The 15,424-nt window shown below is 38.9% G+C and overlaps 1 protein-coding gene across 5 annotated transcripts in view; it reads left to right on the forward strand.

The window, feature by feature from the left end:
* ARHGAP10 (Rho GTPase activating protein 10) overlaps positions 1-15,424 on the forward strand; it is a 375,463-nt gene that overhangs the window by 305,483 nt on the left and 54,556 nt on the right. For all 5 annotated transcript variants that reach the window (XM_070386636.1, XM_070386634.1, XM_070386633.1 and 2 more), the window contains one exon: positions 7,943-8,090. In XM_070386636.1, coding sequence (XP_070242737.1) covers positions 7,943-8,090 — 148 coding nt within the window. The remainder of the gene's footprint in view (positions 1-7,942; positions 8,091-15,424) is intronic.

Here is a 15,424-nt window from a genome sequence, read left to right on the forward strand (position 1 = left end):
AGGGGTGAGGGAAGCGATAACTAGGAGCCTTTGCAGCTCGCGATTCTGAGTTTATTCTCCAACCAGAATAAAGCATGAAGCCTTAGACTGTTTCCAGGGTCTAGTCTTACTGTCAGTTGCTATGATCAGTGCTAGTTAAATTTTCTGTAAAACGCACGTTTAGTCTTGGGGTAATGTTGATTCCAGAACAGACAGTAGGATGTTTTCACAGCTCTTGGTGTGCTATTCACCCCCCAGCTTAACTCTGCACATATGTTGTAGATGGATGATCGGTCAGGGTTAGAGTCACACCGCCCCCAGGTAACAAGTGTTTGTCTAGAGACACTGGAGACTCTGAACTGAAAGAAATATTCGGCCATTTTGTAGTTATGTGTTTTATTTAAAATTTTTTATTTTTTACGTGATTGTTTTTGCTGGGAAAGATTGAGGGCAAGAGGAGAAGGGGTTGACAGAGAATGAGATGATTGGATGAGATCAATGGACATGAGTTTGAGCAAACTCAGAGAAATAGTAGAGGGTAGGGAAGCATGCTGCAGTTCACGGGTCGCAAAGAGTCATACACAACTCATCAGCCAAACAATACAGTTTTCAAAGATGAACCTCCCTTCACAGTTATTCCAAAATACTGACTGTATTCCCTATGTTGTACAGCATTTCTTTGTAACTTATTTTACACCTAATATTTTGTACCTCTTAATCTTTTAGCCCTGTGTTGTCCCTCGCCCCATTCCCTCTCCCCTCTGGTAACCACTAGTTTCTTCCCTGTATCTGTGAGTCTGCTTCCTTATTTTCCCTAGTCTGTTGTATGTTTTATTTTTTTAACTTTTCACTGGAGTATAGTTGATTTGCAGTGTTGTGTTAGTTTCAGGTATATACCAATGTAGTTTTGTATTAAAAAAAAAACAGAGATTGGATATTTTATTTGTCCCTCTTTTCTATATTAAAGGTTTACTAAGGAGAATATGCACGGATTTCCAATGTCTTCTTATTGAACCTGTTTACGGATAGATGTAGTTATATGAGATATGACATCACCAGAAAGGACATAAGATGAATGGGGCCTGGTATAACTGGGTGGTGTTGGATGTGGACGGGCACGGCGATGAAGACGGGCGTGCTGGAGTCAGGAAATCGGGGCTCAGCTCTTTGTGAGTTAAGCACCGGGCACAATGTCAGTCATACTGCAAGTACCCAGGAATTGCAACTGTTACTATTCAAGGTGCCAGGAATATACAAACATATTAGTAATCTCCCTATCACAAGAAAGACCACTGAACTCTTCTAGAGAAAGAGCTTTTTAAAAAAGAATGACCTCATTCCCCTTAACTTCCTTTACCCATGATGATCTTGTTTAGTCGCCAAGTCATGTCCAACTCTGTGTGACCCCATGGACTGTAGCCCCCCAGGCTCTTCTGTCCATGAGATTTCAGCTGAACCAAATGCTCTAGGCTTGAGTTGGATACTGAAGTGACATTTGCAGAAGCCCATTCTTGTTTCCTATTCTCTGCAAAGTATTTCCGGCAGAGGTCGCCTGGTCGTTTCCACTCAGGCCCCTGCTAGCAGAGCCTGAACGACCCAGGGAGGTATTTATGTGTATGGCTGCATCCCATGGGCATAAGCATCCGGTTTGTTAAGTCTGAGGAATCTGCGACTCTGAGCAGTAGTGCCAGACGTCTGCCTGTGCCAGCACTCTTCAGAGACCGAGTAAGCACTTCTTCACTGCCATGCCTACGTGTGGATTTTTGTTTTTTTGTCATTGGATTGTGTGGTTTGAGTTTTTCTTATGTTGTAAACACATAGGTACTGTGGAGAAATTTTCTACCCTGGAAAAAACAGATTCTGAGTAGGCTTGATTTGAGTTCATCTTTTGCCCCAGAGCCAAGATGTCCTGATGTGGGGAAGTTGGGAGAGTCGCATGATTTTGGAATGAGACTTGGGAGGTAGAGGAATTTGCATCCATGCAGTGGTTCTGGACTTGGAAAACCAGTGTTATATTTAAAGTAGACAAACGTCTTGACTATATAGAACAAGATAAGCTAAATTTTAACTGTTAGAATCAGATTCCCAGGAAAGAAGACAGCACTTTAAATAATTTACTCTTTCCTCCTCTTTTGAATTTAAAAAGAATATCTTTTAAAACTAAAAAAAAAAAAAAAAAGAGTATCTTTTAAAATAATTTCCGAAGTTTCAGAGAGAACCATGAGAGCATAGATTGGCAGCCTAAAAAAAAAGAGAGATCTGTGGTCGGTGCATTGGCGAACAAGGTTAGATACGTATGAAAGGCAATACATTCTTGAAATGTCTAGGAGACCAAAACACAATGATGGTAACTCTGTATAGATAACCTCCAGGTGAACTTTCCTGAATAGATACAGGGCAGCATAATTGGTGGTTTTTTCCTTAAGAATTAAGTTTGTTTGTTTTTTTAAATGGGCAACAGGAGCTTTGAAATCAGAGTTGAGAGTTAGGATACCAACTCTGCGGTCTGGGCCGACTATTTAATCTTTCAGCTTTTATCATTTTAAAAAACCATGAGGAGTAATACTCCCCTCAAAAGTCCTTGAGAATGTTCAACTGTTTCAGAGAGAGTCTACCACGTAGTAGGTGTTTATTAAATGTGAAATGTATTACATGATAGAGGAAGTAATTTAAATTCTAAATTTCAGTGGGAAAATACAGAAGTAAATATATGAAACCATTGTGTGATTCCAGGTGACTTGGCAGTTTTGAGGAGGTACTGTTCATTGTTTCCTTGTAGTCCATTGTTTGATGAGCTTTTCTACAAACACTTTCAACTAAACAGTGAATTTAAGGGATATTCAATACCTCAAAGAATTAACAACCTCTTAAAATGGCAGTTGAGTACGGCAATAAGGATCTGCTTTCATTTTTATTATCATTATTTACTGGATGTGATCCCATTATAATACAGTAGTTACTATTTATTTCTGTTACTTAACGGTGCCAAGTACTGTACCAAATGCTTTATAAATATCTCATTAAATCCCTGTAATAACTTGAGATGTACACATTATGGCTCTTACTATGTAAATGAAAAGATGAGAAAACACTCTTAATAATATGTCTAAACCTCCATAACTGGGAAGACTTAAAAACCAGGGTAGTACCTTTTCAAGTTATCATCTGTGCTTTGGAACCACCTAATCTGATGATGGGCTTCCCAGGTGGCTCAATGGTAATGAGTCTGCCTGCCAAGCAAGAGACACAGGTTTGATCCCTGACTCCGGAAGATCCCTTGGAGAAGAAAATGACTTGGTACACTATAGTCCATGGGGTTGCAAAGAGTTGCACACAACTTAGTAACTAAACCACCACCAGTTCAGTTCAGTTGCTCAGTCTTGTCTGACTCTTTGCAACCCCATAGACTGCAGAATGCCAGGCTTCCCTGTCTATCACCACCTCCCGGAGCTTGCTCAAACTCATGTCCATTGAGTCAGTGATGCCATCCAACCATCTCATCCTCTGTCGTCCCCTTCTTCTCCTGCCTTCGATCTTTCCCAGTGTCAGAGTCTTTTCCAAGGAGTCAGTTCTTTGCGTCAGGTGGCCAAAGTAATGGAGTTTCAGCTTCAGCATCAGTCCTTCCAATGAATATTCAGGACTGATTTCCTTTAGGACTGCCTGGTTTGATCTCCTTGCAGTCCAAGGGACTTTCAAGAGTCTTCTTCAACACCACAGTTCAAAAGCATCAATTCTTCTGCACTCAGCTTTCTTTATAGTCCAACTCTCACATCCATACATGACTACTGGAAAAACCATTGCTTTGGCTAGACGAATGTTTGTTGGCAAAGTGATGTGTCTGCTTTTTAATATGCTGTCTAGGTTTGTCATAGCTTTTCTTCCAAGGAGCAAGCATGTTTTAATTTCATGGCTGCAGTCACCATCTGCAGTGATTTTGGAGCCCAAGAAAAGAAAGTCTGTCACTGTTTCCATTGTTACCCCATCTATTTGCCATGAAGTGATGGATGGGCCTGGATGCCATGATCTTAGTTTTTGAATGTTAAGTTTGAAGCCAGCTTTTTCACTCTCCTCTTTCACTTTCATGAAGAGGCTCTGCAGTTCCTCTTCATTTTCTGCCATAAGGGTGGTGTCATCTGCATATCTGAGGTTATTGATATTTCTCCTGTCATTCTTGATTCCGGCTTGTGCTTCACTCACTCTGGCATTTCGCATGATGTACTCTGCATTAAGTTAAATAAGCAGGGTGATAGTATACCGCCTTGACATACTTCTTTACCAATTTTGAACCAGTCCATTGTTCCACGTCCGGTTCTAACTGTTGCTTCTTGGCCTGCATACAGATTTCTCAGGAGGCAGATCAGGTGGTCTGGTATTCCCATCTCTTTAAGAATTTTCCACAGTTTGTTGTGATCCACACAGTCAAAGGCTTTGGCATAGTCATTGAAGCAGAAATAGATGTTTTTCTGGAACTTCTCTTGCTTTTTCTATGATCCAGTGATATTGGCAATTTGATCTCTGGTTCCTCTGCCTTTTCTAAATCCAACTTGAACATCTGGAAGTTCACAGTTCAGGTACTGTTTGTTGAAGCCTTGCTTGGAGAATTTTGAGCAAACCACCACCACTGCTAATAGGTTAGCTCTTTGAAAGCTAATTCACATACAGTTTATTGAGAGAATGGTGGGTCATTAGAATCTTTGAATCATTTCACGCCTAGTTAGGACTTGGGAAGATCCAAGGAATTGATTGCATATGTTCAGGGCCAGTTTTTCTGAAACAACTATTCTGGTGTTTCAATATAGATTTAGTCCATCCAAGAAAAGTGGAATGACTATGGAATGACTATCATTGTTTCTCAGCCTTGACTACACAAAAGAATCACCTGGGTAGCTTTAAAATGCAAATCACAGAAAAACAGAACCACTCCCACCCCCTCCAAAAGCCCAAAACCCATTCTTAGATATATTCCCTCCATCAGTTTTATAATTGACATATAATGTTGTTTTAGTTGACGATGTACAACTAATTTGATACGAGTATATATTGTGAAAATTACCCCCGTAAGTTTAGTTACCATCCACCATCACATCACATAGTCACACAATTTTTTTTTCCTGTGATGGGAACTTTTAAGACTACTCTCTTAGCAACTTGCAAGCATATGATATAGTACTGGTAAGTATGGTGACAATGTGGACTTTACACCACCAGAACCTATTTATTTTATAACTCAAAGAAGTTTGTACATCTTGACTACCTTCACCCATTCCCGGAGCTGCCTCTGGCAGCCACCAATCTGTTCTTTGTTTCTATGAATTTGGCTTTTTCTGAGCTTTCTTTCTTTCTAAGAGTCCAGTGTAAGTGAGATCATATGTGTCTTTGTCTGACTTAATTCACTGAGCACAGTGCCCTCATCCACATTGTTGCTTGTAGCAGGGCTTTCTTCTTCTTTATGGCTTAGTAATATTCTCCTTGGAAGGACTGATGCTGAAGCTCCAATACTTTGGCCACCTGATACAAAGAACTGACTCATTAGAAAAGACCCTGATGCTGGGAAAGATTGAAGGTGGGAGGAGAAGGGGACGACAGAGGATGAGATGGTTGGAAGGTATTGCCGACTCTATAGACATGAGTTTGAGCGAGCTCTGAGAGTTGGTGATGGACAGGGAAGCCTGGCGTGCTGCAGTGCATGAGGCTGCAAAGAGTCGGAAAGGACTGAGCCAGTGAACTAACTGAATATTCTCCTGGATGCTCTGATGTAAACTCAACTGTTTCTTATCTTCTGGATGCCCAGCCCTGGGATGTCTTGGATCAGCCCCCCAGGAATCTAGGAGTCACACCCCTGGGTCCCGATTTGCTTGGTCGTTGGCTCTGCAGACTGGGACTGCTCTCACACTGCATTCCCCACACCCTTACCCTGTGTGGTGGGGGAGGTAGGGGATGCGAAACGGGTCAGCATCCACATCATTCCAATCAGTGCGATCTTCCAGGAAGGTCTGCTTAGACGGTTATCAGCTCTCCAGCACTGTTTCTTCGAATATACCCTTTCCACTGTTTATACTTCGGGGATACTGGCTCTGTGTTGTTTGATTTCCTGTTCCAGTAACATCCCAGAGGCAGGTGCCATGTTTGTAAAGATTGAACATAAGACCGCAGGCTCTTCCCAACGTTGGTCACACACAGGTGCTAGTTTCTTTTCATGGGATCAAGTTTCCCCATCTTTTCTTCCCTCTTTCACCACTGTCATCCTCTTCACCACCTAAATTCTTTCCTGTTCCCGTCACTCTGCAGCCTTCCTCAATTACAGTGATGACACATGGCAGTAAAGCCAGCTGTGCACAATAGTGTACACAGAAGGGCATTTTTTAAGGCAGATAAGTAGTTGCTATTTGCCAGAGCACCCTATTGGAGCACAAAGTCTGTGGAAATATGGTATTAGCAGGTTACCAGTTGGAGCACAAAATTAAATTTTCACAAGCAAATATTTGTCCATAGTAATTTAAACCATTTTTTATTCCATTTACACATGAGGGGGCAGTATGGTACTATAAAGCAAAAGCTCTGTTGAAATTGTTTATTTCTGTTGGTATATGATAGCTTTTAGATGAGAAATTGTAGATTGTGAATATAACTCTGACATGTTGGATAGCTATTCAATGTGATACATATATGTGGTACTCTCACTTGTATATACAGGTCATACACCTATTTTTATTCACATGCATAAATAATAATCTCTGTGCAACAAGGGGGCTTTCACTGAGTGCCTTTTATTGTGTAGTTTTATATTTATGGTTTATTTAATGCTAGCTGACTTTCTCCAAGTATCTACATTTAGAACGTCAGTGCTCTGGAGATACAGTGTCTGTTAGGGTGATGTCTAAATGTTTTATATTAAGACTTCGTTGAAGGCTGAAAGGACTCCAGTGTTGGGGATGGGAAGCTTCTGAACTCAGGTCTTGGCAGCAATGGAAATGTTATTATAAATCACCTCTGTGATATGCTTCCCTTTATGGCACAGTTTGGCGCTTCCCAGGTGGCACTAATGGTAAAGAACCCTCTTGCCAGTGCAGGAGACTAAGACACATGGGTTTGATCCCTGGGGTGGGGGGGGAAGATCCCCTGGAGGAGGGCAGGGCAACCCACTCCCGTAGTCTGGAGAATCCCATGGACAGAGGAGCCTGGTGGGCTACATACAGTCCATAGGGTCACAGAGTCAGACAAACGACTTAGGATGCACGCATGGTGCAGCTTGCGATTCTCAAAGAAAAAAATTTGCTAAGAAAAGAATCAGCACATTTTAATTAATGTTGTTGTTGCCGACAGATGAATGACACTGTAGATAATGAAGGTGCTGATATTCTAGGTTTCAAAAATAGAGGGGAAATATTTAAGGGAGGTTGGAGGGTATTAAACAAATTGATTAAACATACAGAGCATTTTATGAAAAATGTATGTGGACTCTGAAAGGTAATTTCATAAGCACAGGGTATTTTTAAATGTGTAAAAAATATTTGCAGTCCCATGTTTCTGTTTATGTAGTTTGAAAAAAAAATTGAAACTAGCATTTTGGCATAAATATAACCCTGTGTGAAATTGAATGGGATATTTGTTTTTAGTGTTTTATCCTGGTTACTTCCTTTGCGGATGAAGAGCTGTGGTATTGTCTACATCTGGTGGAGATAATTAGACTTGTTTAGTTTGGGCATGACTCTATTTTGAAATATAATGATTTGATGTTGCTTTTACTTACTGTTAATGAGAAATTTTATTTTGAAATCTTCTGTTAAAAAATAAATACAAGATTTATGACTTATGCCCAAAATTTAAAGGCATGGATTTTTGGCTCCAGCAGCCCATTTTGGATGGACTCCAAATCAAATGTTGTTTGGGATTGGTATACTGTTGCAAAACCCAAGTTTCTGTTCATGGAAAACAATTAATGTCCTTTGTGTTCCGATGGCAGATTTTTAGGACCCCGCCTGATGCCACATTGCCTGAGCCAGGCCCCCTGTCAGCACCCCCAAATGCTCCGCCGAGACAATCGAAGAGGCAGGGCCAGAGGACTAAGAGACCCGTGGCCGTATATAATCTCTGTCTTGAACTGGAAGATGGTAAGATGTTCGTTACATTTTTCTTCTATCCTTTGTCCCCAGGGCAGGCCATCATTTCCCATCCTTTGTGTTTTTAGCTTCCTTCTACCCTTAAGATTATAATTTTTTTAGATTAACAGGGAGGGTAAAGCTTGTGTGTCAGGGAGAGCGTGCAAAGTTTCAGTTTGTGTTTGTCTTTGTTATGCACGGTTCTTTTTCTACTTTGAAAAAGACAGCTTACATTTCTCTTTGGGAGGCTTGTGTGACCTCCTGTGAGGTTACATAACCCTGAGACAAATGGAGCTAAAGTGAAAGCAGCTCTTTTGCGAGAGGAGCAGATCCTGTCTGCTGTTCAGGGCATTGAGATCAAAGGCGCAGGGCACGCTTGCACTGGGTCTGTGCTTCCGCACCATCCTTGCCCCAGGTTTCTGACTTTCTCCTGAGGCAGGTGTCTTATCCTGTGGCAGAGGTGGCAAAGTGACCACGGGTGGGGCTCGACTGAGCGGACCAGGCTACACTGGGACTCTGATCAGTGGAAACCCTCACTTTCCATCCAAACCACCCTGTTCCAGCTCACTGTTGCTCAGCGGTTGCCACCTGTCTCAGTATTGCCACCTGTCTCAAATTGGAATTTTAAACAGTGATCCTTACAAAACAAGGCTGTGAGCTCACTGGACACACCCAGTTGCTGATTTGTAACCATGTGGTCATTGGTGTGGAGGATGAGATTGAAACTACCAAGGTTTCATTGGTTTGGAGGTATGAAGTGATTGTCAAAGGGAGGGCAGAAATGAAGATAGAAACAAATCCAGTACCTCCATTATAAGCAGCTGTATAGCTGATATCCAAAGATCCAAGCCAGCAAGCGACATGTGTCTTTAACTCCCAGGGGGTCTGTGCAGGAGGACTAAGGCTTTCCAATATTCTTTTAAAGTATTTAAGACATCCGTGCATGTGATACAAGTGTTAGCTTTACAATCACATCCACATTTTGCAGAGTAAGGGCATGATTTGTTGTGTTATTCCCTTAGTCATGTCCAACTCTTTGTGACCCTATGGACTGTAGCCTGCCAGTCTCCTCTGTCCATGGAATTCTCCAGGCAAGAATACTGGAGTGGGTAGCCATTCCCTTCTCCAGGAAATCTTCCTGATCCTGGGATTGAACCCAGGTCTCCCACATTGCAGGCGGATTATTTACCATCTGAGTCACCAGGGAAGCCCTCTGATTTAAAGCAACCTCTAGTTTCAGAGCTGCCTTTTAGTCCTTAGTTTGAGCTTCTGAGTCCAGCTAACTTTTTATCCTCTCCTTTTTTTTTTTTTTTTTTTCCCTCACATTCACTGTGTCTACAGAGTTGCTAATAAGGAGTAAAGCTGACTGGTTTGAATTGCACCTTGACTTCTATCTCACTTGTCCTCTGGTGGAAGTGTTAAAAGATCAGTGAATGAGGCAAATGTTGGAAAGTAGGTGGGGGAAAGAAATCAAGGTGACACGAAACAGTACCTACACAGGCTCATCGACTTTGAGCAAAATCGAATTGACTCTCATTTCATAAAAGGAGTGACCAAGGAGGGACCTTTGGTTTTAGAGTTGCATCTACTTGGGGGGCAGGTATTTTTAGCAATTGAATCAGAGTATCCAGTCATGTGAATATAGTTTACCAATCTCTTGGTCACTGGGTTGCTGAGTGATTATTATTAATGGATAAGAAACTGCTGAAGTGGTATTTAGCATATTTTTTATGGATATATTCAAAATGGTGTACAATCATAGCTTTTCTGATTTTTAGGCTACATAATAATTATTTAAAAATTTTAATTATAAGGAAAAAGATTGACAGATATTTAATTCCTTTAGTCTGTCTTTATATTCACTACTTATATGATGTTTTAATCTACATTTTGTCTTTTTATAAACTTTATGTTAATTCTTGATTTCAGCCTTTTTTTTTTTTTTTAATGTTGTTACACTCATAAAAGTTCCTGATTTTGGTCATGGAGTGATTTTATCTCACAGGTCATAAGATAAAGCAACTAAAAACTGTTATTTATCTTCTCCCCTCACTCCAACTATTTGTAGCTCAGCTTTAGTGAAACTCAAGTTGTGTAAAAAAGGATTGTTTCAGAGAGAACAAAGTGGGAGCCATATTCCGCATATTCTAAAAAAAGGAAATAAATGAAGAGGTGGTGAAAATGCTTTTGAAAGGAAGCATACAGAAAAAGGATACTAAAGAGCTTTGTTATTGATTACTTAGCATACTGAAAACTCTACCCTTTCAAAAAAAAAATCTCTTATCACCAGAACTAAATGTTTTTCAGTAGTCTGAGTCATCTAATTGTCAGCTCTATTTGGAATTTTCAAAGTTTAATATTTTTATGCATTTTTTCTTATTCATGGTCATTGGGTCACTTCTCATGTTTATCTAGTTTTGGTTACAGTATGTGTTATAGCCACCTTTGGTTGATTTATTTTTCCAAATTATTTGGTTGAGTCTAATAGAAAATTTAAATGCAAGTGTGTTTCTACCCTTCCCCCCACCCCATTTATCTACTGTAGTACAAGTTAGATTTAATGAAGTCCAGTACAAATTATTTTTGTTTAAAGTTAGGGAATTTATTTGCCAAGATTCAAGGAATTAGTTTGGATGACTAGGGATTTTATTTTTCTTTCTTTCTTTTTTTTTAAACTTTTTACTGGAGTATGGTTGCTTTGCAGTGTTGTGTTCTTTGAGGATTTTCTTAAGCTTTTTTGGTCACAGGTTTGGTATTTGAGTGAAGTGGTTTGTAGTATGTTATTTCTTCTGCATGCAGTAGGGTGTGAAAATATAATATGTGATGTACAGAACAGCCAACCTTGGAAAACACTTAGGATTGGTTTCAGTTTAGCATGTAGCAAATCAGAAAGTCATTATTACCAGTCAGCAAGCCTGATGGCATGAGCGGAAGTAGGGTAGGCTTGAAAAGCGGAGAGTCCTGGCTTCGCCTGTGTGAACTAGGAGAGACACCCTCTGCTGTTACACGTGGTTCTTTCTATGTTTTTTTAATACCCGCCCCTGCAAATTTAATTACACATACTTAGTATCTTTACTTTAGCAAAGGTTTAATTGGCATTGGCACATTTAGCCATATTGCATATGCAGGCTCATTATTTTCCTTTGTTAATATGTGATTTAATGGTATTAGACTTGTTATTTGCAGAAAACTTTACAATTTAGTTTCCTAAGGATCTCTGTTGATGATTAATATGAACTGAAATGGATATAGTATCTAGCTAGATTTCTAGAGCAACTGTTAAATCTATTCTGAAATTCTTATTATTTTGTAGAAGCCATATTGTTCACTTTAATATAGCATTTTATAGTCTCAAAACCTTAAAGCTGAATAGCTTTAGCTAAGTCAGTGAAATAGTGAAATATAAGGTAGGCTGCTCAATGCTAAAAAGTAGATCAAAGGCTCCCTTTTATTTTATTCTCAACTTATGTTCCTGTGTTTTTATTTCCTCAGAAGTGGTAGTAAAGTAACTTTAAAAAAGTTAATGTATGTTGTGTTTTTGTTTTCACCTGCCCACTCCAAATTTATGTCCTTACTACCTCTTTTTTAATTATATGGATTTCAGATGTACATTATTTTGACATCTGTATACACTAGAGGTTAATCACCACCACAAGTCAGTTATCATCCATCACCATACAGTTGACCTTCAACCGTTTCATCCACTTCCCAATCCTCTTTCCCTCTGATAACCACTAATCTGTTCTCTGTATCTGTGTATTTGTTTTATTTTGTTTATTTGTTTTGTTTTTTTAAGATCCCACATGTGAGTGAAATAATATAGTATTTGTCTTTTTCTCTCTGGCTTGGTTCATATAGCAAAATACTTCCAAGGTCCTTCTTTGTTGTCGCAGATATCAGGATTCCATTCTTTTTCATGGCTGAGTTACATATATACATATGCAATATACAAGGTACGTATATATACATATCCATTCATCTGTCAGCGGACACAGGTTGTTTTCCATATCTTGGCTGTTATAAATAATGCTGCAGTGAAAACTGGGGTGCATGTGTCTTGTTGAATTAGTGTTTTTGTGTTCTTCAGGTGAATACTCAGAAGGGGGATAGCTGCGTCACGTGGCAGTTCCATTCATCTCTTGAGGGACTGTTTCTTTTCCCTAATGGCTGTAGCAAGTTACTGTCCCACCAGCAGTGCTCCAGGGTTCTCTCTTCTCCACAGCCTCTCCAGCATTTTCTTATCTTTAGTAACAGTCATTCTAACAGGTGTGTGGTGATATCTCATTATGATTTTGATTTGCCTTTTCCTCATAATGGATGATGTTGGACATCTTTTCATGTGTCTTTTGGCCATTCCTATGTCTTCTTTGTAAAGTGTTCGTATTCCCTGCCCGTTTTAAAGTTGTGTTGATTTATTGCCTTACTTTTGGCTGCCCTAGGTCTTCGCTGTTGCCCATGAGCTTTCTGTAGTTGCAGTGATTCGGGGTTCCTCCTCTTTGCGGTCCGTGGGCTTGTCATCGTGGCGGCTTCTCTGGAGGAGCACAGGCTCTAGGGCATGTGGGCCTCAGGGGTTGTGGCTCATGGGCTTAGTTGCCCCACAGCATGTAGGGTCTTCTCAGACCAGGGATCAAATCTGTGTCCCCTGCCTTTGAGGCGGCTTTAAACCACTGGACCGCCAGGGAAGCCCTCAGCCCGTTTTTAACATGGGTTGTTCTATTTGTTTTTTGTTTTTACTGTTAACTTGTATGAGGTCATTATATTTTTGACATTTTAAAGCCTTACTATATATGTGGTTTGCTCACATCTCCTTCCATTCTGTAGGTTGCCTTGTCATTTGTTGATAGTTTCTCTTGCTGTACAGGGTTGATATAGTCTCATTTGTTTGTTTTGCTTCTGTTTCCCTTGCCTTTGGAGTCAGATCCACAAAAAAATTAGCTATGACCAATGTCAGTGAGTTTACTGCCTATGTTTTCATCAAGGTATTTTATGGTTTCAGCTCTTACATTCAAGTGTTTAATCCATTTTGAGTTAATTTTTGTGTCTGGTCATTCTTTCGCATGTGGCTGTCTCGTTCTCCCAGTGCTGTTTATTGAAGAGACTGTCATTTCTACATTTTATGTTACATTTACAATTATGTTGTTCCATAACTTAATTGTCCATGTGTGTGAAAGTTTATTTCTGGAATCTCAGTTCTGTTTTTTTGACCTGTGTGTCTGTTTTTGTTCCAGTACCATTCTGTTTGGATTCCTATAGCTTTGTAGTATACTTGGAATAAAGGGAGTATAACACCTCCAGCTTTGTTGTTCTTTCTCGAGATTGTTTTGGCTATTTGGGGTCTTTTGTGGTTCCATACAATTTTTGGAATTTTTTGTTCTGGTTCTGTGGAATGTGCCATTGGCATTTTGATAGGGATTTCATTGAATCTGTAGATAGCATGGATATTTTAGCAATATTTTTCTAATCTGTGAGCATGGAATATCTTTCCATTTATTTGTGTCTCCTTTGATTTCTTTCCAGTGTCTTATAGGTTCCAGTTTATAGGTCTTTCACCTCCTTGGTTAAATTGATTACCAGGTATTTCATTATTTTTAATGCAATTTTAAATGGGATTGTTTTCTTAATATCTGTTTCTGGTAGTTTGGTGTTAGTGTATATAAAAGCCACAAAATTCTATATATTGATTTTGTATCTCAACTTTAATGAATTCATTTATTCTAACAGTCTTGTTTTTGATGGAAGCTTTAGAGTTTTCTATATATGGTATTATATCATCTGTGAATAGTGACAGTTTTATTTCTTCCTTTCTAGTTTTGATGTCTTTTATTTCTTTTCTTACATAATTATTGTGACTAGGACTTTCAGTACTGTGTTCAATAAAAGTAAGGTGAGAGTGGGCATCCTAGTCTTGTTCCTAATCTTCAGAAGAAACTTTCAGCTTTCCACTGTTAGAATATGATGTTAGCTGTGGATTTGTCACATATGGCCTTAGTTATGTAAAGGTTCATGCCCTTTACATGCACTTTGTTGAGAGTTTTTCCATAAATGGATGTTGAATTTTGTGAAATGCTTTTTTTGTCATCTGTTGAGATGATCATATGGTTTTTATTCTTTAGCTTTGTTAATGTAATGTATCATATTGATTGATTTATGGATGTTGAACCAATCTTACATCCCTGAAATAAATCCTAATTGATAATGATGTAAGATCCTTTTAATCTATTGTTGACTTTCATTTGCTAATATTTTGTTGAGAATTTTTTTCATTCATCAGGTATTGGCCTGTAATTTTCTCTTTTTTGTGGTGTTCTTATTTGGTTTTGGCATCAGGGTAATTCTGGCTTCATAAAAAGTATATGAAAGATTTCTCTCCTTTTCTTTTTTTTTGGAAATGCTTGAGCAGGCTGGGTTTTAAATCTTTGAGTGTTCTGTAGAATTTGCTAGTGAAGCCATCTGCCTGGGTTTTTGTTTGTTGAGAGATTTTTGATTACTGTTTCAACCTCCTTGCTAGTAATTGATCTAGTTTAGATACTCTCTTTCTTCATGATTTAGTCTTAGAAAAATTGCATGTTTCTAGGAATTGATCCATTTATTCTAGGTTGTCCATCATTTGTTAGTTTATAATTGTTTGTAGTAGTTTTTCACGATTCATTGTGTTTCTCTAGTTGTTACTTCCCGTCTTTCATCTCTGATTTTATGCAGTTGAGTCCTCTCTTTTTTTCTCAGTAAGTCTAACTAAAGGCTTGTCAGTTTTTGTTTGTCTTTTCAGAAAACCAGCTTGTAGTTTCACTGATCTTTTCCATTGTTTTTTTCATCTCTGTTTGATTATTTTCACTCGATTATTCCCTTCCTTCTACTGACTTTGGACTGTGTTCTTTTTCTAGTTTCTTTAGATGTGAAATTAGGTTGTCTAACTGGAAATTTTCTTATTTCTTAAGGTAGGCCTGTATTGCTGTGAACTTTCTTTGCTGCAACTCATTGATTTTGGCATGTTGTATTTCTGTTTTTATCTCTAAATATTTTTTCTCTCTCCTTTGATTTCTTTGATGCTTTGGTTCCTCAGTAGCCTACTTACTGTCATGATTTTGTGGATTTTACTTTTTTTTTTTTTCTTGTGATTGATTTCTAGTTTCATGTCCCTGTGGTTGGAGTAAATGCATGATGTATAATTTCAGCCTTGAAACTAGTGAAATAACATGTAACCTGTCTTGGAGAATGTTCCACGTGCACTTTAAAAGACTGTATATTCTGCTTTTGGATGGAATGTTCTGTATTTGTATTAAGTCCATCTGATCTAATGCATTGTTTAAATTCAACGTTTCCTTATTGATTTTCTGTCTGGATGATCT

The sequence above is a fragment of the Bos mutus genome, chromosome 17 (assembly GCF_027580195.1).
Source record: "Bos mutus isolate GX-2022 chromosome 17, NWIPB_WYAK_1.1, whole genome shotgun sequence".
In the NCBI taxonomy this organism is placed as follows: domain Eukaryota; kingdom Metazoa; phylum Chordata; class Mammalia; order Artiodactyla; family Bovidae; genus Bos; species Bos mutus.